Here is a 24302-nt window from a genome sequence, read left to right on the forward strand (position 1 = left end):
AATCTTGCCTACTGCATTTGGTATTCTCAATGTGGATTTTTTGACTGGCAAGACGAGGCACTGGTTTTCAGAGCATCTGCATTCTATTTATAATGGCCATCCCAAGCTCCTAAGTGCATGCCATTTTAACTCTCCTTCCCACGCCTGTACCAACCTGTCCTCTTATCTTCTCCACTGCTAGGGTGAGGCCCAAGGCAAATTAGACAAACAACACCTCATATTCCACCTGGGTAGTCCACCACACAAATGTATGAACACTGAATTGCTCCAATTTCAGGTAACCCTTGCCTCCTGTATTCCCTTCTTCTGATCCTTATCTGGTCTTTCCATTTTGCTTCTTTTTCTGTGCCCTCTCCTCTAGCCTCCCATCCCCTTCTATCCACCTAATACCCACCTGTTTCACTCAGCAGATCCCCTTCTCTACATGGTTTCAACTACTCTTCATCTCTCACTTATTAGTTTCTGTAGTCAATTTTCTTACTGATCAGATTTGAGCCTTTGTGTCACACTCCAGACTCTGTCTCCATCTTTCACCCCTCCCACCCCCATTTGGCTCCATCTGCCTTTTTATCTTTGTTGGCTTCCTGACTCCACCCTCTTCCTCCCCATTGGCATTCCTTCAGCCTTCTATCCCTCACCCTTCACAGTCCACTGATCACCTACTGGCCCTTGTCTTACCTCTCCCTCTCCTCTTTGTACCATTTATCTTCAATCAAACCTTTCTCCCACAGATGTTGAAAAACTCACCAGTTCCTCCAACAGTTTGTTTTTACTCCCTAAGTCTTATGCTGATTTGAGCTCTGATGCTTGTACTATTTAAGATGACTGAATCAATATTCACTAGATCACAAGATGTACATAGCTGAGGAATGCCTTTTGGCCCAGTTTACTTATTTATTTCAGAACTACACTTACCCAATTCCTTTATTAATTACTTTCTGCATTTTGTTTCCACTAATCTGGCCATCTAAACCTCAGATGTGAATAGTTCCTTGTGTAGCCAAGAACTAATTATTTATACAATGCCTTTCATGTAATAAAGCACCCCAAGGAAATTTGCAAGAGCAATATTAAATAAAATCTATTTTCTTTGAGGAAATAGTGATAATGGCAGAATGGACAGAAAATTGTCAGACAAATGCCATATCAGCCAAAATAAGAATCAGGTAAATGGATGTAACCGGAGCACTTTTCCCTCTAAGTTATGCATTTATGCATGCCCGTGCACACACACCAGGACACAAAGGAAATGGATGTGTGCACAAAAGGTTAGTTAACTAGAATGAAACCTTAACTAAATATGTAACTTCGTAGAATGCAATCATACTTCGATTATATTAAAACATGCCAATATAGATTTATTAGCCATGAGAGAGGGGCTGTGCCAAAATGATCTTGAAACGATTTTAAGTTTACATTTGCACAAGCCTTCAGTGTTTTTTTGGTCACAGGGAGAAAAAAAATGTCGCAACATAGGATTTTTGTGCATACTGACTACTAAAACTTAGAGGGAACTTTGATCTGGAGTATAATGTAAAAAAGTGATTAGAAATAGCTTTATCGGCAAAATGAGGTGATGTGAGTTGTAAAGCTATGTGAGATGGAATGATTAAGCATTTTGTGTGTTGGGGAGAGAGCAAAGAAGGAAAGAAAATCAGTTAATTCCGGGGAGTGATAAATTCAAATGGTGGTTGAAAGTATTATGAATTCAATGCTGAGACTGAGAGAAGAACAAGGGATAAACTATTTCAACCGATAGATTCTCATGGAACTTTCACAGGGATCGAGAGTGAGAATTTTAAAACAAAGGCACGAGTAGTTGGAACTTGCTAAGATAATCAAGGAAAGAATGTTTCCATGGTGGTAGCGGTCAGTCCGGGATACGAAAAGATGCTAAGTGCCATTCCTTTACTGTAGTAGTTTGGAAAGAGTATGTATTGATGGTCTGGAAATTTCTTTCAGGGAAATTGTCGTCATCAATCAGCTTTATTAAAAATCAAAGCAATGATGAAAACAGAGAATTCCAAAGTAAATGCGTGAACAAAGTCTTTTTCTTCAATATATTTAGTGTTTTCTTAGAAAAGATGCAAAAAGCAATTTTGATTGTTGTTTTACTGGCACTATCTGCTTAATCAGTGATGCACAGTCAATTGCACAAAAACTGAAGTAATCGAAACAGAAGGCTTTTATTTGCAAGAGATGGACAGTATTCCTGTGTTGCTCGCTCACACTGACCCAGACTCGAAGTGGGGACAGGCTTGTGGCATGACAGCCTTCATAGGGGAGAAAGGGGAGGAGTCACGAGCCAGCCAGTGAGAGCAGGTTCAAACAGGAAAGGTCATGCAATTTACATATGTTGAATATGTACAATAGTGGTTTCATCATATTCAGCACCTGAAGGAAGAGGTGTGATGGAAAGGTGCTGCTTGGGAGAGATCACCCTCCAGACTCTGTCTCCATCTTTCACCCCCCCCACCCCCATTTGGCTCCATCTGCCTTTTTACCTTTGTTGGCTTCCTGACTCCACCCCTCTTCCTCCCCATTGGCATTCCTTCAGCCTTCTATCCCTCACCCTTCATAGTCCACTGATCACCTACTGGCCCTTGTCTTACCTCTCCCTCTCCTCTTTATACCATTTATCTTCAATGTTGTGATTGGACTGTAAAGCAGAGGAAGGTACATCTATAGCCCCTTTGGAAGATGCCAAAGACTTATTCAGGAATCAAGGTTTTGATGACAGTTGAAGTAGGAAAGACAAACATTTGACTTTTTATATGTTTGAACCCATTCTTTTATTTCAAATATTATCAATTAATTTAAAGTAATACTTCAGTTTTAATATTTTAATTACTGGTGTGTTTCCATGAGATCAGCTTTGCATATGCTTCCTTTGCCAGTTGAATAGTTTGTTTTGCCATGTCTTCTTCGTTCTGATTAAGTGCAAGTGGCATTGATTGATCTGTTACTGTGCCCAAGGCTAAAAAGAAACATGTAAAGCACTAACAAAAACAGAATACATCAGAAATATTCAGCATGTAGGTAGCAATTGTAGGAAGGGAAACAAAGTCAACATTTATGGCTTTATAATTATATAAGAAAAGGGTGGCTAAAGTGAATGTAAGCCTCTTGGAACATGAGAAGGAGGAATTAATGTTGGGTGATGCAGAAATGGCTGAGGCTTTGATTAACTATTTTGTACATGTCTAACATGTTATCAATGCAATGGGAGGTGAGGACTGTGATGTTTCTTTTATTGAAATAAAAGAAACAACTATACTTTATTAGCAAAAGAATTCCCGTCCATGTGGAGGCATCCATCTTGAATCCCCGAGCTGCAACAAACTAGTCTCCGACCCCCTCTCGAATCACTAGCACTCTATCACTACAAGGGCCTCGATACAATTACTATCATTAAAGAGTTAGTAAAGGTAAATAAGTTCCCAACTCCTGATGGAATCCCCCCCCCCCCCCAGGGTATTGAAAGAAATAGCCAAAATTATAGTAGAGGAATTTGTGATAATTTACCAGAATTTAATTGACTCTGGGCAGGCCCCGGCAGATTGTAAGGCAGCTAATATCATGCCACTGCTTAAAAAAGAATGAAGGCAAAAGGCCAGATAGTTTAATGTGTGTAGTTAATAAAATGCTTGAAGTTATCATTAAAGAAGAAATAGCGAGACATCTGGATAGAAATTGTTCCAGCAGGTAGATAGATACGGCATGAATTAGTTTGATAAATTTACTGGAATTCTTTGTGGATATAATGAATGTAGTGGATAGAGAACAATAGATGAATGTTGTATACTTAGATTTCCAGAAGGCATTTGATAAGGTGCCACATGAGATTATTAGCCAATAGAAGGGAGAGAGTTAGGATAAATGGATATTTTTCGGTTGGTAATCAGTGCTGAGTGGAGTGTCGCAGGGATTGGTGCTGGTTCATGATATGCATTAATGTATTGGAAAAGGGAATCAAGTACAGCATATTTAAGTTTGCCGATGACACTAAACTGAGTGGAAAAACAAATTATGCAAAGGATGTGGAGAATCTGCAGAGGCGTATGGTAAGGTTTTGAATGGGGCAACGGTCTGGCGTATGGAGCACCATGTTGATAAATGTGAGATCATCCACTTTGGAAGGAAAAAATAGAAGATCAAATTATTATTTAAATAGTGAAGGATTCCTGCATGCTGTTGTGCAGAGAGATTTGGGAATTCTGTTGCATGAATTGCAAAAGGTTGGTTTGCAGGTGCAACAGTAATTAGGAAGGCAAATGTAATGTTGGCCTTCATTTTTGGAGGGATTGAATTGAAGAGTAGGGAGGTTCTGCTGCGACTGGACAAGGTACTGGTGAAATCACACCCAGAAGACTGAATGCAGTTCTGGTCTCCTCACTTTATTCGGCATATATGGGGATCATGGATGTTGGATATGCAAATTTTCCAATTAACTGAGAATAACTTTAACAATGCCCAGCTAGTACATCTGCAATAAGAATACTGTTTAAAAGATTTTAAAGAACAGTGCAAAATTAAAAGTAACTTGAAAAAAAAATCTTTAATGATTTAATTTAGTAATTCCTGTAATTTACAAAATTTAAATTTGAATCCCGGTCACTGGCGCTGTAACAGTGTTGGGCTAGTCACTATGCTAACTGTGTTAACATCATAATTAACCACCCACTCCCTTAAGTTTACAGATAAACCCCTACCTCGACTAATTCCCAATCGAGTAACATCTGATCGCAGATAAGTCCAAGGTCACCATAATGGCTTAATAAAAATATACGCTGGGACCAATATTAGTGGATGTTAGCAGACGTGAAGTCATGCTCAAAAGCCAAAACAAAGCAATTGTGGTGCCAGCCATATAATGGTACACAGTATACACCTAACTTATAGTACAGTACATATATGCAATTGAAATCTATAGTATATGAATGTACTTTTGATTGTTATTGTGTTATTACATTAATGTGTACTCTCACTATTTACTAATATTTTTATAGATACTGTACAGTATTATCATTTTATTAATTTTGGTATTTAGATATGTGTGTACAATATAGAGGTTTAAGTAAATATGTATGTATGTCATGGTATCTTATGTTGTACAGTATATTTCATTTATAATAATCAACTTACACCCAAATCGACTTGCGTCCCCACTTCCAGAATGTAACCTGGAAGCAAGTCAATATATGGCTGTACAATTAATACTAATAAAAATAACGACTCTTACGAGACAAGAATAGGGAGACACTTTGTGGTGAGCGGCATTCGGCATTGACTGACTATTCATCATGGTGTCATGGTCAGGCCCTTGGTATAATCCAACTAAACTCCATGCCAGTATCCCAGTCACGTCCTTGGCACAACCCAACTCACCTCCATGTAAGAGTCCCGGTCAGGCCCTCAGCACACATCTTCCTCATGCTGACAACCCAACTCACCTCCATGCAAGTGGCAACAACAAAAAAAAAGATATGCGCACATTGACGGGCATTGCCCATTTAGCAGGGAAAACCTGTGTGTCTCCAAAGAAGACTCAGTGCCTCCCCATGGAAGAGTCTTATTCATTTGATTTATTTATTTATTTCTCAAACGAAAAGTATTCCGGTTGATTGCATGCACTATATTGGGGATTTTACTGTACTGGCTTTAGAAAAGTACAAAAGAGGTTTATCAGGTTGATTTCAGAAATGAGAGGTTTAGCCTATGAGGAGAGATTGAGTCACCTGGGACTGTACTCACTTGAATTCGGAAAAATTAGATTGGATCATAGAGAAATATATAAAATTATGAAAGGGATAGAATAGATCACCCAGGAAAATTGTTTCCTTGGTAGATGAGTCTAAACTATGCATCATAATACCATAAGATGTAGGAGCAAAATTACGCTACTTGGACCATCATGTCCATTCCTCCGTGGCTGACGTTTTTTTTCTTCTTAACCCTATTTTCCTGCCTTGTCCTCATAAACTTTGACACCCTTATTAATCAATAATCTCGCAACCGCCACTTTAAATATACCTAATGACTTGGCCTCCAAACCCGTCTGTGGCAACAAATGGTTCAATAATCTTTGGCTAAAGAAATTCTCCTCATAACTTCAAAATTAGAGGGAGTAGATTCCGAATGAGCTGAAGAAGAACTGCTTTTCATAGCAAGTCGTGAATCTGTGGAATTCTTTTTCCAAGGAGACTGTTTGGGCTTCCTCATTAAATATATTGGATAGATTTTTGCATAGTGGGGGAATTAATGATTAAGGGGAAAAGGCAGGTAGGTGGACTGAATGGTGAAATAGGGTCAAAGGGCCAGATCCTCCTGCTCCTATTTTAATATTCCAATGGCAATGATCCTTGAAATTGCATTTGGGTTATGCAGGCTTTGATGGCAGTGAGTACATATACAATTCAATCCACATTGTAGCCAATGTCTGTCACTTTTAAATAGTTTGACTTAAGGTTGTTTTTATTAATAAGGAAGGTTAGTGTCTATTAAGAAATACCACTGCAGGCTAGATCTGTGTTATAACACCATTATAGTGGACACTGAATTAACATTCCCCCCCCCCCCTCCCTCCCCAAGAGCAGGAGAATTGAACAGGAGCTTGAAAACCTTGAGCAAGATCGTGAACCCACAGCCAAACAGCTGATGTGGGCAAAAGAACTGAGGAAGGAGAAGTCTGGAGGATTTGTGCCATTCATGTGTAAAATGAAATATGAAACTGCTGGCAAAAGGCCCATCTGCTCAGAAAGCCCCCACTGCCTGAACAGTGTTCTCACGAAAGATCACATTCGTAAAAGCGCTCCTGAACTTCAACAGAAATATCATTATTAGTAGCTGATAATCGTAATTTCCACGGGTGCTCCAGATGTTTGCCATTTTGCTCAAAATAGCTTGGCTAATTAATTTCATCATTGTATTGAACACTTTCACAAGAATACAATATTCAGTGCTTACTTCAGTTCTAAAAATATCACATGAGTTTAATCACAGTTTGAGATTGGTTTGAAGCAGCATAAATCTGGATCTATTCTTGAGTCCAGATTTGGTGTCCCAAGTGAGTATAATTTCAGTCTGACTCAGGGTCTTGGCCCGCAATATCAACTATCCCTTTGCCACAACAGTACTGCCTGACCAATTGAATTCTTTCAAGGGTTTGTTTTCCTCCCCCCATATTGCAGCATCAGCAGACATTTACTTTTACCAGTTGGTAAAATGGCAGCACTGCTTGAACTGCTGTGACAGCAGCCCTGCCACAGGTGTGGACCTGGCAAAGTGGAAAAAACAGCGCTGCTCCAAAGAGTTCAACCTCCCAGTCCTAATGCAAGCAACTTCATGCAAGCATTAAACAGTCTGTTAGAGAGCCAACATTGTTTTTAAACTAGCATCCTGCATTCTGTGTCCAAGATGGTGGTGCTACACTTGGCAGAAACCACGAAGGTTGCAGACTTGGGGGAGCACCGGACTGCCATAGGGCACCATAAATGGGGAGAGAACTCCCCCGCTCCCCCACTGAAAAGTAGAAGCAGAGGAGATTCCCTACAGGAAGGTGACCATTAAACATAACAGAAAGAGCCAGCCTCGGACCTCCACCACCTAAAATGATAAGAAGATAAACACGATCAGATTTAATGTGTAAAAGTAGATGACACGTCTTTCTTGTTTGTTTTTCTTTTGTGTGAAGGTGTTGTTTTATTGTATTTTATATGTTCAATATTTATTGGTTTTGGAGGGGGGTGGGAAGGGGGGAGGGAGGGATGGAGGAGAAAAGAGAGAAAATGTCACTGTGCATATTTAATGAGAAACATCTGTAAATATTTTGGTTGATATGGTTCAGAGTTACAAAAAAAGGAAGGTGACTGTTGTGGCAGACCAGTGAGGGCCTCAGTGGCTGGGGATCCACACAGACTGTGGGTGATTTGCGGTCAAAGGTCCCCCACAGGCTATGAGGTGATGGAGACTGGCTCAAGGGCACCTAGTATTAGAGCCGATATTTGGGAGGATGTTGCGGGCAAGAAGGGCTCCCGAAAAGCCTCAGGCCATGAAGGCTTCCTGATTATATCAGGTTTAGATCTGGAGCTCAGTCTGCTGATGGATCGATCAGGAATATGTGCAACTTCAGAGGCTGTGGGAGCACTAGAGATGACTCAACAGACACTAAGTAACTCTGAAAGAAATCTCTTTTGCTTCTCTTTCTCTCAAACTGCAAGGGCCACTGGGCAATACCAGCGACTCTGTTTAATTCATATAATAGTACATGTTCTTTGCTATTACATGACAATAAAGGAATCTTGAATCTCTTGCTTCCTATACTTTTAGTACATTTGGAAAGGACATTACACCTGTTATTCCTCCAATGCAGTTCACTTGTTTCTGAAAATATTTTCTGCTTAGTTGATACATCACAGTGGTGCTCGAGTAAATGCATGAGAAGCGAGAACTGGGTTGGGCCAATTGCAGCCAATTGGATAGCTGTGGAAGAGAGACAACCAGTTTCATTCCTGTTGGTCCCATTTTTAAAAATGTTTATTTTACTGGATTATGTCCATCCCTGAAAACTCTAAGCAGACCTTTCATCGGTCAGCCCAATTTCAGAAGGAAGTCAGGGGAACACCCAGCTCTTTCTTCTCTTGCATTTACCCAAGCTCCACGGTATCTTGACAACCAAATTGAAATTTGTTTTCTGAAATGTATGAATTGCCCTGAAGAATTAACAGGTGGAATAATCCTTATGAAAATTACACCTGCCTTGGGCTGACTCAGTAATTTGAGGTATGGACAAACCCAGATTACTATCCATCCCAACCAATGTGCAACAGCTTTCCATCTAACTCTCACTTTGTTGCTATTCTAGCTAATGTTTATTTAATTTATAAGTCTAGGGTTTGGAAATGTGAGATCTTGGTTGATGTTTAGCTAGAACTGGTCAAGGCAATTTTAATTTGCAGTTGAAATACACACTTCCATGCGACCATACTCCTGCATCAGCTCATCTATCAAATACCCCAGGCTTCTGTTACTGGATTGATATTTCCAATGCACTCATTTCTAGCACAACGTCCAGAAGCAAAAGCTCATCTGCTCCCTGCACATTTTGACCTACTTTGACTCAAAGTTGAGCAATGCCTTGACTTAAAACATATTTTCAAATCCCTCCGTGACTTTGCCTCTCTCTCTTTCTGTGATCTCTTCCAGACTTGCTGGCCTCCAATTCCGTTACAACTCTGTTTTAAATCATTTCACCATTGCTGGCCATGCCTTTTTTTTGCTGAAATCTCAAGTAAACCTCTGTGTGTTGCTCCTTTAAGATACTCCACATTAGCAAAATGTGGTTTTGTCAGTTTTGTTTTCTTTATGACAATTCTACAAAGAATTTTGGAATCTTTCACTACATTTTTGATAACCTCAATTTTGCTGGGGTAGGATAATTAATGTTGACCTCCAGTTCATTGGAAAGTTGTCTAGAGATAAAATGTCATGAATGAGAGTTTCAGCTGATGCAGACTGTTGACTTTATTTGAAATGTTGCAACTGCTGGAAAAGATATTAAAAATGTTCTAAATACCAGTGCCAACCAGTGCATTATGTAGGTATGACCATCATGAGCCCCTTTTGTCTGCCAAAGCCCACTCCCCAGAACATCCTAAAAGCTTCGACTCCTGGCTCACCTTTTTCCTTCCAGTTTCATTAAGGTTCGTCATTGCCCAGATAACAGAGGAAAGAGAATAGTGTACAATAGTTCAGTGGTGTGGAATTTCCTTGGAGCTGCAGATGGAGATAATAGCAGAAATCCCATTTATATCTGTAAAACTACAGTTTTTGTCCTATGTATAGTGCAGAGCAGGGGCAGCTCTGAATGATCATTTGTTCAATGATTTATGTGTGATTTTGTTAGACTACTGATAAATAATAGAAGTTATTGTAAATGTATCTGATGATCATACCCAAGCCCAAGTTACTAAATAGAGATATTTAATATCCAAAGTCCACTTTATGTTGGATCAGCTTTAGCAGTGAACATAGAGGTGAAGTTGTTAGTTTAAGACTAACATACTGCTGCATAGCAACTAATGACTACACAACATCTAATGTACACAAAAGGGGAAAAAAGATCCAAATATCTTTCACATTGAAATTGTAGACAATGGAACAACACATACATGTGTTATTTTTTGGAATCCCTGTACTGTATTGTTAAAATTCTATGGCAAGCTACATAAATTAAAACTTTTGGTCCATGAGGGAAGGATTCTGTAAATTGGATAGCAGTTTTATGAATAATATTGATACTGTTGAAACTCAGGAAACTTTTGCTGATTTTATTACTATTGATAGTCTTAATTCTACTAAAATGTTGACTATCCAAACTTTTCTCCTGGGCAACATGTTAGCTGATATTGTTCACGAGTCTCTCTCCTCAGGAACTGCTATGATAAAAACAAACTTTATACCCTAGCTACTGGTCCCACACCTTAATACTGCCAAATGTCTGAAACTGAATCATTTTTTGCATATCTTGTGTTATATTTGATCTTCATCTGCTTCCTTAAAGCACATAATCCAAATGATCATTAAGACTGCCAATTTTCACACATTGCTTGGCACCAGCTTTACATCAGTTCATTTGCTGAACCTCCATAAATGCTATTTTTACTTCTTAACAACAATGTATCACTGGCCAACATTGTGCTATCCATTGATCAACTTGCATCAAGTCCAATTCATCCATCATCATTCTGTGCTTGCTGACTTTTTGTTAATCAGTCCCAATTTTTATATTTTCATTCCTTTTTCCAAACCATTCTTTATCTTTACCCCTCTTTATCTTTGGCATCAGCTCCAGCCTGCCAACATTTTTACATTTTTCTAAATATGTTGTCACTAGGACCAGATAATATTTATCTAAGGCTATTGTGGGAAGTGAAGGAGAAGATTGCTGAGTCACTGATAATGATCTTCATGTAATCACTGGAGTCGGGAGAAGTACCAGAGGATTGGAGGGTTGCAAATGTTGCTCCCCTGTTCAAGAAAGGAACTGATAGACCAGTAAGTCTTACTGCAGTGGTGGGCTAGTTATTGGAGAAGATTCTGAGAGATAGGATCCTGAGAGATAGGCATAATCTGACTATGAATAGTTAGTAAGGCTTCATTGCAGAAAGTTATTTCTCACACGCCTGATTAATGAAGCAAAGCACTTTGATGAAGGTAGAGTATATGGATTTCACTAAGACACTTAGTAAGGTTCCCCATGCAAGCCTCATTTAGAAATTAAAGAGGCATGGAATCCAAAGAGGCCTTGCTTTATAGATACAGAATTTGCTTGCTCACAGAAGGCAAAGCATGGTTGTAAATGGTTCGTATTCTGCATGGAAGATAATAACCATTGCTGTTCCACTAGGATCTGTTCTAGGAACTCTGTTTTTTATACATCACGTGGATGAGATGAGTTAGTAAGCTTGCGGATGACATGCAGGTTGATGCTGTTGTACATAGTCTGGAGGGTCGCCAGAGGATAGACCAGGACATTGATAGGATTCACATCTGGGCTGAGAAGTGGCAGGTGAAGTTTAACCCAGAAGAGTGTGAAGTAGTTCATTTTAGTAGATCAAATTTGAATTCAGAATACAATTTTAATGGGAGAACTCTGAGTGTGGAAGAATTGAGGACATTCAAAGCTGCTGCAAGGTTGATAATGTTGTTAAGAAGGCTTATGGAGTGTTGGCCTTCATTAACCATGAGATTGAGTTCTAAAGGCATGATGTAATGTTGCAGCTATAGAATATCTTAGTTAGATCTCATTTGGAATATTGTAGTAAGTTCTGATCACCACTACAGGAAGGGTATGGATGCAAGAGGGAGGGTGCAGAGGAAATTTACAAGGATGTTGCCTTGATTGGAGAGTATGCCTAATGAGGATAGGTGGGGTGAACTTGGCCTTTTCTCCTTGGAGTGATGGAGGATAAGAGGTGATTGGATAGAGATGTACAAGATGATGAGAGACATTTATTGAGTAGATGACCAGAGGCTTTTTCCCAGGGCTAAAATGGCTAACACACAGGGGCATAGCTTTATGATGCTTGGTAGAAAGTACAGGGAAGATGTAAAAGGTAAGTTTTTCACACAGAGTGATGGGTGCATGGAATGCACTTCCAGTAATGGTGGTAGAGGTAGGTACAACAAATCCTTACCGACAACATTTGTGACCACCATATGAAGCCAAGCATGCCATGTGCCTTCTTCACCACCCTGTGCACTTGAGTCATCACCTGTATTCCTAAGTCTCTCTGTTCTACAACAATTTCCAGGGGCACTGACATTTATTATGTAAGTCCAAGCTTGGTATGACTTGCCAAAGAGCAACACCTCACACTTGTCAAGAGTTAAATCTATTTGCAAGTAAAACATAAAGGTAAAAATACATAACCAATGTCTCAAGCTTGAGGCCTTCACCTTGATGAAGGGCTCAAGCCCAAAACGTTGGTCACATATCTTTATCTTTGCTACATAAAGATCACTGTTTGACCTGCTAACTTTCTCCAATATTGTGCTTTTTTAATTATATTTTCCCCTCTTTGACCCACCTTTCCAAATGTTCAAGATCCTGTAGTAAACTTGGGAATCCTTCCTCATTATCCACTATACCACCAACTGTATTTTGGTGCCAAATTTACTAATCATGTTAACTACGCTTCCATCCAAATTGGCAATATAGATAACAAACAACAGTGGACCAAACATCAACTCCTGCAGCACACCACTAGTTATAGACCTCCAATCAGAACAATATCACTCCATGACTATCTCTGTCACTAGTTAATTTTGAATTGAATAAAATGTGATCTAATCTTCCAGACTCTCCTTCCATGCAAGTGGGACACAATCTATCACGCACAAACCCTTGTTGACTACCTCCAATCAATCCCTGTCTATCATATGCTAGTATATCCTACCCCTCACAATTTTGCAACCCCTGAGGTCATACTCCCTATTCTTTAGCTTGTCCTTGTTGTCCTTTTTAAATACTGCCCCAACATTAGCTATCCTCCAGTCTTCTGCCATTTCATCTGAGGCCAAGGATGATGTAAATGTCTCAGCAAAGGCCTCTGTAATTTCTTCCCTTCCTGCAAAGTGCTAGGATGTGCTTTATAGGGCTGACAATACCCCATCCCTAGTACTTTTTACATGGTCCAAGATATCACACCCCGTATGCTTCAATTTCTTGGTTGCCATGATCCTCTCCACAGTATAGATTAATGAAAAATATTGATTTTAAATGTTCACCCTTCTCCTGTGGCTTTAAAGAAAGATAACCGTGTTGAACGGTAATGGGACCAATTCTCTTTTCAGCCACGTTTTTAGTATATCAATAGAATCTCCTTGGTTTTCTTCTATCCTGCTTGCAAGCTCCATCTTGTGTCCTTTTTTTGCCCTATTGATTCCTCTCTTGTCTACTCCTACACATACACAAGGGAGTTGTTTGATTGAGCGCTTAAATCTGACATATGTCTCTTTTTTCTTGACCAGAACCTTCATCAACCAGGGTCCCTTGCCCTTCACCATAATAGAAACATGCTGTGCCGGAACACCTTCTAGCATATCTAATTTTCCAGCCATCCTCTAATCTGTAAACATCCTCTCCATTAGCCTCGGCAGTTTTATACCGAGTTCTTCCAAAATCAGCCTTCTCCCAATTTACTACCTTAGTACCTTGAGTTGTGGAATAACTCTTTGTTTCTCTGTATCAACTTTAAAATTAATTTGTCGACAATTTGTTCATTCACTCAATCCAATAAGCAGTGGAGCCTCTCTGCATTCTCCTTGCAACACAACCCCTCCACTTCACTTTGAGTTATCCCTCATCTAAATTGTTAACATATATCATTAATTATTTTGGCCCAGGCACTGAATATTATGGTACTCCAATATTCCTCACTGCCACATTTACCCATGAGGGCCCATTCATTTCCTATTCTGTATCCAAAACAAAAAATTTTTTCCATCCCTATGTGCATTAATTTTGCACATTAATCTCTTGTAGGGGTAGCTTTCCAGAAGTTTCACTACATCACATCCATGGATTCCTCCCATCCACTCTGCAAAAACAGCAGTATATTAGTCAAGCACGTCTTGCTTTTGTTAATCCACACTGACTTTAAGCAAGGTGCAGAAAGCCCTGAGGGAGTTCATCGGTGATGCAGAGGCCAGCAAGATTGTGTAACCAGGCTACAGGGTTGGTAAGTGTGAGGTCAATCATTTTGAAAGAAAATATAGTAGGTCAGATTATTATTTAAATAGTGAAAGATTCCATCATGCTGTAATCAGAATCAGGATTTATTTTCAGGAACAAGTCATGAAATTCGGTGTTTTGAGGCAGTATCATAGTGTAAACATTCATATTATAACCATCTTACAACATTACTGTTTAAAAATAAATAAATAAATAATAGTGCTCGAAAAATAAGACAATATCTTTGGTTCATTGATTATTCAGGAATCTGATGGCAGCCGAGAAGAGCTATCCTCGAGCCATTGAGTGATTGTCTTAAGGCTCCTGTACCCTTTTCCCGATGATACCAGAGTGAAGAGGGCATAGCCTGGGTGATGAGGGTCTTTGAGGATAGAAACCACTTTTTAAGATATGTAGGTGTCCTCGATGGAGTGAAGTCTGGGGCCTCTGATGTTGCAGGTCGAGTTAACAACCCTCTGGAGTTTATTCTTGTCCTGAGAGTTGGCACCTCAATACAACCAGTCAGAATGCTCTCCATGGTACACCTGCAGAAGTTTACGAGAGTCTTCGGTGACATAGAAAATCTCGTCAGACACCTCACAAAGTATAGCTGCTGGTGAGCCTTCTTTATAATTGCATCAACATGGAGGCTCCAGGACAGATTTTTGGAGATATTGTCACCCAGAAATTTGAAGTTCCTGACCCTCTCCACTACAGAGCCCTTGATGAGGACTGAGTTATATTTCCTTGACTTCCTCCTGAAGTCCAGAGATGAAGTTTTGCAGATGGACTTAGGAGTGCTTGTGTATGAATTACAACAGGCTAGTTTGCAGGTGCAACAAATAATCAAAAAGTAAAATGGAACATTGGCCTTCACTGATTAAATTCAAAAGAAAGGAGGTTCTGCTCCAATTGTACTGGGTACTAGTGAAGCCACATCCATTTTTTGTCTCCTTTCTTGAGAAAAGATGTACTGACTGGAGCACAGAGGAAGTTCACTAGATTGATTCCAGTCATGAGGTTAGTCTATGAGGAGAGATTGAGTCACCTAGGACTACACACTCCAGAAGTCAAAAGAATAAGCAGGATTCTTATAGAAACCTATAAAATTATGAAAGAGATAGATAAGTTATTTTTACTGGTAGATGAGTCTGAAGCAGTGGAAGCTGATTCATTAAATAAATTTAAGACATTTAGATAGATTTTTGCTGAGTTGGAGAATTAGGGGTCATTGAGGGAATGGCAGGTGGTTGGAGCTGAGTACTTGGCCAGATCAGCCAGGCTTGACAAGCCAGAATTTGGTAGATTCATGGGAAAATACATGCAGGAAACTGTTCATGCTAACCATTAAGCACCCATTTTTGACACCAACACTCCTATAAGCCCATTTTATTATTTTTTAAATTGAATTTAGAGATACAGCATGGTAATAGGCTCACAAGCCTATGCAGCCCAAATACACCCAATGCAACTAATTAACCTACTAACCCTGTACATCTTTGGAATGTGGCATGAAATTTCAGTAGCTGCAGAAACCCCACATAGACATAGGAAGAATGTACAGACTCCTTATGTTCAGTGGCAGATTCATACCTGGGTATGAATAGTGTGGCAGTAACTGCTGCATTGTTATTCTCCCCACATTCTCATCAGGTCCTCTCCAGATTCTACCATTCATCTGCACAAGAGGGACAATGTACAGTGGCCAGGTAACTTACCAGCTCACAAGTTTTCAGCAATAGGAGGAAACTGAAGCTGCCATGAGGTCATGGAGTATGTGCAAACTCCACTTAGCTATCAACAAAAGACAGATCACTGAAGCTGTAAAGTAGTGGCTGCGCCATTGTTCTGACCATAAAAAAAAAACACTGACCATCTTGAGCTAGTAGCTCATGTCTCTATTTCTCAACCTGGTTTTCAGAGCCTTAAGAAATCATGCTTGCAGCATTTAGAGACAAACCAGACTCCCAGCAGCACTAAAATGCCATGCTTCAAGGTGGATAAATTTGCTTGATTCAAAACCAGCAGCTGTAAACCACTCAACGCATGTGAATAGCAGATTGAGATGTGTTGTTTTTTATGGGTTTACAACCTCCTTTAAATCTCCTGCTCATTCGACTGCGTTTTGGAGGGGTTGATGTCAGGCTAAAAAAGGTCACACACATCACAGTTCCATATTCCTTACTCTTCTCTCGTAAGTCAGAAGGCAGAAGTTTGTGTCTGAACAAGGCAGGGATTATATACATCAAAATTCTATTTTTAAAACAACTTTTCAGGCTTCATTTCTGCTTGTTACTTTGTCATCCATATTCCATCAGCCTTATGAACCACTTCTTATTTTGTAATGTGGTGCTTTCACTGCTCTTGCTTCACTATGAAATATCTAGTTCACTAAAATTCTTTTGTGTTCTCATTTTGGGCTGTACCCTTTTTCATCGGCTTCTCCCTTTTTCCATCCCAGTACTTTCTCTATCTCTCTCCCTACAATTCTAGAAAACCCTGTTGCCAACTCATGATCTCCATTTGCTAAATAACATTTATTTCATCACACAAAAAAAATCTCCCAGCTTTCCTGTTATTACATCTGTTCCAATAACCCCACCTAGTACACTTTCTATAATGAGATTTTTACTTAGCTGTGAATACTCTTAAACTTAATCAGTGTCTTGATTTTCACATTACGAGTTATTCTCATCTGGTAGGGGTTCTCACATTTGGACCCAGGAGGTTTTTGGTGCAATGAAAATCCTTTTCAAATATTCATCCCAGAGAGCTAAAAATTATTCCATTTCAAATCCCAAACATCATTGTTCCATAACTATGCAGTTGAGATGTTGAACTCATCATGTTGTTCTACTGGATCTACCTGTTTGTTCTGTAATTCAGAAAATTAGATAGGGTGGGGTTAGATTTTTAGTTTAGAAATATGTTCTTTTCTCTCCTTAATATCATGGGTTCATATGTACCTCGTTTCCTGTTTTTAGATATTTGTAAGTTGATATTAATTTACTTTATGTAATCTGTAACATTTCATTCTAATAATATATAAGATGAGCCAATGTTTTTTTTTCTTCACATTTCGATGCACACAGGCAGTTTGTAAAGTTTTAGCTCTGGAGTACTTGGCTCACAATTAATGTTCAACTTTTTGGCAGTCAGTCTGCAATTGTTCTGATTGCAGCTGCAACTTGTCTTCTAAGTTCAAATGTTCCTTCAGCAACAATAGTTTGTATTAAAATCCTAAACCCCTTTCCCTCTATATATCTATAGAGAAAACCTTCCATATGCTATTTTGACAGAAGTCAACATTTGGAGACTTAAAATTCTTTAATTAACATTCTTTGACAGTCCCTCAAGATAGCTTGCATCCCCTCCTCATTTGTTGGTTCTGAAGTGGCTAATAAGGCCAGTGTGGAAACCACAGACTTCTTAAATGGAAGGACCCCACTCCACCTACTATACTTCAATGACCTGTTTGAACATGGAGAACATTGGAAGTGCTAAATTTGATCCCTCTATTTAATTTGAAGAAACCTGGCACCCATTCATACAATATATTTGTATGATACAATTTCTAACATTTTCTTTGATTTATTGTCCCTTCCTGATACCATTAAGTTTCTCTTTTGGATGAGGACCAGGCTTTTTATATTTGATGAATGCTGAATCAAGGTTTTCCATTTTTTTTTGTTTATTTCCTCTTCTTCATTAGATTAGTGCCAGGGGTTTTACTATAATGTGATTTTTTTTCTTTGCTTTTTTTCTCTTTAAGCATGGGGAGATGAAGGTACTATTATTATGTACTCTTTTTAATTATGTATCCTTATTCTCTCCATCCATTGTTTATTGTATATTAAAATCAATAAAAAGATTGAAAAGAAAGGAAGGAAACCACAGACTCTCCACAGATGGAGCTAAAGATGGTTGTGAGGCATGCAAGAGGATAGTTTGTAAAGTGATCCACTCCTACTACTTATGTAGGACTTCTGTGGGTGCATGATTTTGAGGTTCTCACTACCATCCCGAATGTCCCTATTCCAAGCTGAGCTCTCATTGGCCAGAAGATACTCTGATATTGAGCTTCTTCAAGAAAGTTATGAATGCATCTTCCATTATTTGGTTCATGTTACTGGTAACTTTATCTCATAATGGAGATTGGAATAATTTATCTCATAATGGAGGTTGGAATAATGTTTATTCTGGGAGTCTGGAGTGCAGGTTGTGAACAATATGGCCTGTCTAACAAAGCTAACTGAGAGTAACTAGGATTCAGTGCTAGGAATGCTGGCCTAAAAGTAGATGTGATGTTTGTTCAGTGAACTTGGTGGATTTTGCAGAGACAGTATTGGTATTTCTCCTGTTCCTTGAGATGCCTGCTTAAGTATTCCAGGCCTCAGAAACACATGAAGACAGAGGTTCAGCTGCTTTGTAGATCATGAATTTTGTGCTGTCTGAAATATCCTAATCCTCAATTGGCCAAAGTCATTAAAGTTTGCAGTGGATTTCATTATCAATCCCTCCCTTCATCAAGATCCACATTTTCAAAGGTCTTAACAATTATTTTTTGTCCAAGGGCAGAGTGATGCTGCAAGAAGAGTTTGTTGGAAAGTTATGGTCTTGCAGATTTTAAGTGTATCCTCTCATATGCTTTGGTGAAAATTAGCAAGGTTTTAAAGCTCAGCCTCCAAGTATCTTCAAATACAGATATACTTTGCATATTGCAGCTACATAACTGAAGTTCAGGGGATTTTAATTCTGAAATAAGGATAGCGTAAGTTGAGTAGGTTCCCATATGTTTTGAAAGTTAAGAAGTTTCTTGGAAGGATGTGGCATCAATGAAGCAAGATGGATTGAGAAAAGTTTTTGGGCAATGATATGGGTCATATTTGACTCTGGTCTTCTCTGGAATGTGTTCCATTGAAGACCCATCAATATCATGGCTTGCACACCACTTGTGAAGCAGATATAAGATGGAAATTAATTTTTGTGGGCAGCTGAAATTGTACTAACAATAACCACAACAGCAGTGCAAGTATAAGACAGCTTTAATAAACTAATATGTATACTAAGAGGTCTTGTCTCTCTGCAAGACAAACCTGGAAGGCTAGATTGTACCTCTGGACTGCTTTATATACAAGGTCACCGGGATGACCCCTGGTGACCTAGTGGTGTAATTACGTATCACTACATGCCCACCTCACTGACAAAAGGCAAAGGAGAAAAAACCCAACACCCAACCCCAACCAACCAATTTTCCCCTGCAACCGTGTCTGCCTGTCCCGCATCGGACTTGTCAGCCACAAACGAGCCTGCAGCTGACGTGGACTTTTTACCCCCTCCATAAATCTTCGTCCGCGAAGCCAAGCCAAAGAAAAGAACATGCAGAATATTCTTCAAGGGGATGTTGACCTGCCAGAGGTCATGGTACATATTGGTAACAATGACATATGCAAGAGTGGGGTAGATTTAGGGTGTTATGAAAGAGGCTGAAGAGCAGGACCTCCAAGGTAATAATCCCTGGATTATTCCCAGTGCTCCAAACTAAGGAACCTCGATAGTGCAGACAAATTTGTGGATGAAGAGATTTCAAATTCATGGATCATTGGAACCTTTTCTAGGAAAGAGAAAAATGAAAGAGTTGCCCCTGAACTAAAAGGGAATCAAAATGTTGGCAGGGAGGTTTGCTAATGCTTTTGGGAGGGTACAAACTAGATTCGCGAGGGGGTGGGAATCGAAGTGAAGAAACCAAGGAAAAGTTGGTTGGTGGACAAGTAGGGACAGCTGGTAAGGATTTTGTGTGGAAGGACAGGCAGATAGGAGATGCAGTCAGAGGGATGAGTTGCAATGCAACAAGGACACAGAGTCAAAAGTAACAAATAAAGGGCTAAAGGTTTTGTCTTTAAATGCATTCAGCAGAAGAAATAAAGTGGATGACTTTGTAGTACAGTGACACATTGGCAGGAATGATGTTATGGCAATCAAAAAATCAATGCTAAAAGATGAATGTCATTTGGAGTTTAATATCCAAGGATATGCAGTATATTGAAAGGATAGGTAGATAACAGCTAATAAAAAAGGTATGTCAGAAGAGCAATGTTGTGGTCATCATGGGGCATTTTAACATGCAAGTAGATTGGGAAAACCAGATTGAGACTGGATCTCAAAAGAGAGAGAGAATTTGTGGAAAGCCAACAAGCAGGGCCAGCAACTACTACTCGGTGAACCTAGGGCACAGATCTCAGCAGAGCGCAGTCAGGATGGCCAGGCATCCTGTGTGTAGGGGCGAAATGTGAAATGTTACTGTATACTTACGTTATTAGTTGACATCCCGCGGTTCATTGGCAGCCATCTTTATTCTTTTGCACATGCGTGAGTGCTGGCTGGCACATGTGCAATGGTTTTGAGTGATGGGGCTGGCAGATGCAAGCACAGTGGGCCCGCAGACAAGGGAATGTTTAGTGCAGCTATGCGCAAGTGCATAGTTTTGGCGCCAACAGCAGTGACCCCAGTGCTTTAATCGACATCGAGTAGAGTACTGTGTGACAGTGGCGGGCTTTGAAGGTAGGTCAGAACCGAGGGGAGGGGAGGGGGGAGGCCAGAACAGAGGGGAGGGGCAGATCCCAAACAGAGTGGAGTGGGCAGGAAAGCCAGAATGGGAGAGGGAGGGAGAGCCAGAAGAGAGGGGGACCTAGAACAGAGGGGGGATCCAGAATAAAGGGGGGGGGAGACAGAACTGGAGGGGGAAGCCAGAACAGTGGAGTGGGGGCGGGGGAAGCCTGAACAGTGGGGAGGGGGGGGAGCCAGAACAGAGAGGAAGGGGAGGAGTCAGAACAGAGAAGTGGGGGGGGGAAGCCAGAACAGAGGCCGGGTGGTGGGGGTGGGCAGAACAGAGGGCGGGTGGTGGGGGTGGGCAGAACAGAGGGCGGGTGGTGGGGGTGGGCAGAACAGAGGGCGGGTGGTGGGGGTGGGCAGAACAGAGGGGAGTGGGGGGAGGGCAGAACAGAGGAGAGAGGGGTGGAGGGCAGAACAGAGGGGAGGCTGAAGGGAAGGTCAGAACAGATGTGGGGGGAAAGCCAGAACACAGGGGAGGGGGGGGAGCCTGAATATTGGGGAGGGGGGGGAGCCTGAACAATGGGATGGGGGGGAGCCTGAACAGTGGGGAGGGGGGTTGCTGAACAGTGGGGAGGGGGGTTGCTGAACAGTGGGGAGGGGGGTTGCTGAACAGTGGGGAGGGGGGGGAGCCTGAACAGTGGGGAGGGGGGGGAGCCTGAACAGTGGGGAGGGGGAGCCTGAACAGTGGGGAGGGGGAGCCTGAACAGTGGGGAGGGGGGGGAGCCAGAACAGAGAGGAGGGGAGGAGCCAGAACAGAGGGGAGGGGAGGAGCCAGAACAGAGGGAAGGGGGTTGCCAAATAGAGCCTGTCTTTCCTCATCAGTTTCTTTGTGCTCATACATTTGTTGTGTTGTGTAATTGGTTTATAAATAGATATCTGCATTGAGCCTGCATTGCATCCACACACACTCACAACACAACATATCTCTATTAAATTTCAGGAAACTTGACTTTGACAGCAGAAAAATGCTATCACTTTGAGTTGTCAGGCCTGTGAGTAGTTTCAATGGTTGTTGATAAAAGATACATTATTATATTTTAAATAATTTTTTTTCATTATTTTTTTCATTATTAGCTTTGTTGTTTAGTGCTGTCTTTTGCATTTTATACACTCTTGTTTTTATCTTTTGTTAACTGTTAATGCAAAATAGTTTTATGCTAATATATTTCATATTATGTTAAATATAATAAAGCTGCAAATTTTGTGAAAATGTTCTAGGTCAGTAATTTTGCCTTATTCTTGCAATTTAAAGTAAATTTAGCAGTTTCAAGTTTTGTGCTTTACATTTTTTTCTACAAAACATCTGTTTTTGAAAATCGAAGTTGGCAATTTTTTGGGGGGTGGGGGGTGCAAGTCATTGGCCTTGCCTCGGGCACAAAATAGTTTGGCACCGGCCCGCCAATGAGATGGCTTTTTGGAGCAGTTTGTTGATGAGCTCACCAGGGAGTCAGCTATACTGGATTGTACCAGAGGTGATTACAGAGCTGAGAGGGGGGAGTGATCACAATATGATTGAGTTCAATTTGAGATTTAACAAGGAGTAACTGAAGTCAGAGATCTCTCGATATTTCAGTGAAGTTAAGGGAATTACACTGGCATGAGAGAGAAGCTGGACAAAGTAGATAGGAAGGGGATAGCGGTAGGGAAAATGGCAGCATAGCCATGGATGGAGTTTCTGCAAGAAATGAGGAAGTTGCAGGAAAAATACATACCAAATAAGAGGAGATATTAGAATGGAAAAATGTCACAAATATGGCTGACAAGGGTAGTCAAAGCAACAGAGAGGGCATACAAGGAAGCAAAAATTAGTGGGAAAATAGAGAATTGGGAAGTTTTGGAAAGAATGTTTTTTATTTTTAATTTAGACATACAGCATTGATAGCAGACCATTTCAGCCCACGCAAGTCCGTGCCGCCCAATTTACACCCCATTAACCTAACCCAGTACATTTTGAACACTGAGAGGAAACCAGAGCCCCCAGAAAAAACCCACACAAGCAGGGAGAGCATACAAACTCCTTACAGACACGCAGGATTTGAACCCCGGTCCAGTCCAGATTGTTGGTGCTGTAAAGCCATTGTGCTAACCGCTACGCCATCCGTGCTGCCAACTTGCACATAGAGTATGAATGTAGGCTAACAAAAAATGTCAAAGAGGATACAAAAGCTTCTTCGAGTATATAAAGAATAGAGAGATGAGAGGAGAGAATGTCACTGTGGAAGTTATTAGTGGTGTGCCATATGTTGAAGGGTATCAGGAAAGGGAAGTTCATGCAGTTAGTATTTCAAGGGAGAGGGTGAATGCTGAATGGTCTTAGGGTAGATAAGTTTCCCGAACCAGATGGATTACACCCTTGTGCTCTGAAAGAAGTAGCAGTAGAGATTGTGAAAGCATTGGTAGTGATATTTCAGGAATCAGTAGATTCTGGTATGGTTCAAGTGGACTGGAAAATCTCAAGTGCTAACCATTATTCAAAAAGGAGGGTGGGAGAAGAAAGGAAATTATTGCCTGGTTAGCCTGATGTCAGTATCTGGGAAGTTGTTGGAATCAATTTTCAAGGATTACATAAATGATCTGGAAGAGTGAACACAGTGTTGTGTATCTAAGTTTGTTGATGACACTAAATTGAGAGGACAAGTAAATTGGGCAAAGGATACGGAGAGTCTGCAGAGAGAAATAGAGAGCTTAAGTGAATGGGTAAGGGTCTGGCAGATGGAGTACACTGTTGGCAAATGTGAGGTTATCCATTTTGAAAGCAGAAATGGAAGATCAGAATACTATTTAAATGGTAATTAAATGCAGCACGCTGCTGTACAGAAGGACTTGGGAGTGCTTGTGCATGAATTGCAAAAGGTAGGTTTCCAGGTGCAGCAGACTATCAAGAAGGCAAATGGAAAGTTGGCCATTGCTAGAGGGATGAAATTTAAGAGCAGGAAAGTTATGCTGCGAATGTACAAAGAACTGGTGAGGCCGCATCTGGAGTACTGCATGCAGTTCTGGTCTTACTTGAGGAAGGCATGTACTGGCTTTGGAGGCAGTACAAAGGAGATTCTCCAGGTTGATTCCAGAGATAAGGGAGGTAGCCTATGAGGAGAGATTGAGTCATCTGGGACTGTACTCACTGGAATTTAGAAGAATGAGAGAGGATCTTATAGAAACATACAAAATTATAAAGGCATTGATAAAATAGAGGTAGGGAAGTTGCTTCCATTGGAAGGGGAGTCCAAAACTAGGGGACATAGCTTCAAGATTCAGGGTAGTAGATTTAGGATGGAGATGAGGAGGAACTGCTTTTCCCAGAGGGTGGTGAATCTATGGTATTCGCTGCCCATTGAAGTAGTAGCGGCTACCTCACTAAATGTATTTGAGATAAGGTTGGATAGATTTTTGCATTGTAAGGAAATTAAGGGATATGGGGAAACAGCAGGTAGGTGGAGATGAGTCTACCATCAGA

At 40.5% G+C, this 24302-nt stretch overlaps 1 protein-coding gene across 24 annotated transcripts in view; it reads left to right on the top strand.

The window, feature by feature from the left end:
- Window positions 1–24302, top strand: part of LOC138762132 (kalirin-like) — an 873682-nt gene that overhangs the window by 724927 nt on the left and 124453 nt on the right. The window contains exon 37 of one of the 24 annotated variants that reach the window (XM_069935571.1): window positions 6592–7029. The exons of the other annotated variants lie outside the window; for them this stretch is intronic. Within the exon in view, the coding sequence (XP_069791672.1) occupies window positions 6592–6605 (14 nt within the window). The 3' untranslated portion in view covers window positions 6606–7029. Of the gene's footprint in view, window positions 1–6591; window positions 7030–24302 lie in introns of those variants that run through there. 24 annotated transcript variants of the gene reach the window in all.

The sequence above is a fragment of the Narcine bancroftii genome, chromosome 4 (genome assembly GCF_036971445.1).
Source record: "Narcine bancroftii isolate sNarBan1 chromosome 4, sNarBan1.hap1, whole genome shotgun sequence".
In the NCBI taxonomy this organism is placed as follows: Eukaryota; Metazoa; Chordata; class Chondrichthyes; order Torpediniformes; family Narcinidae; genus Narcine; species Narcine bancroftii.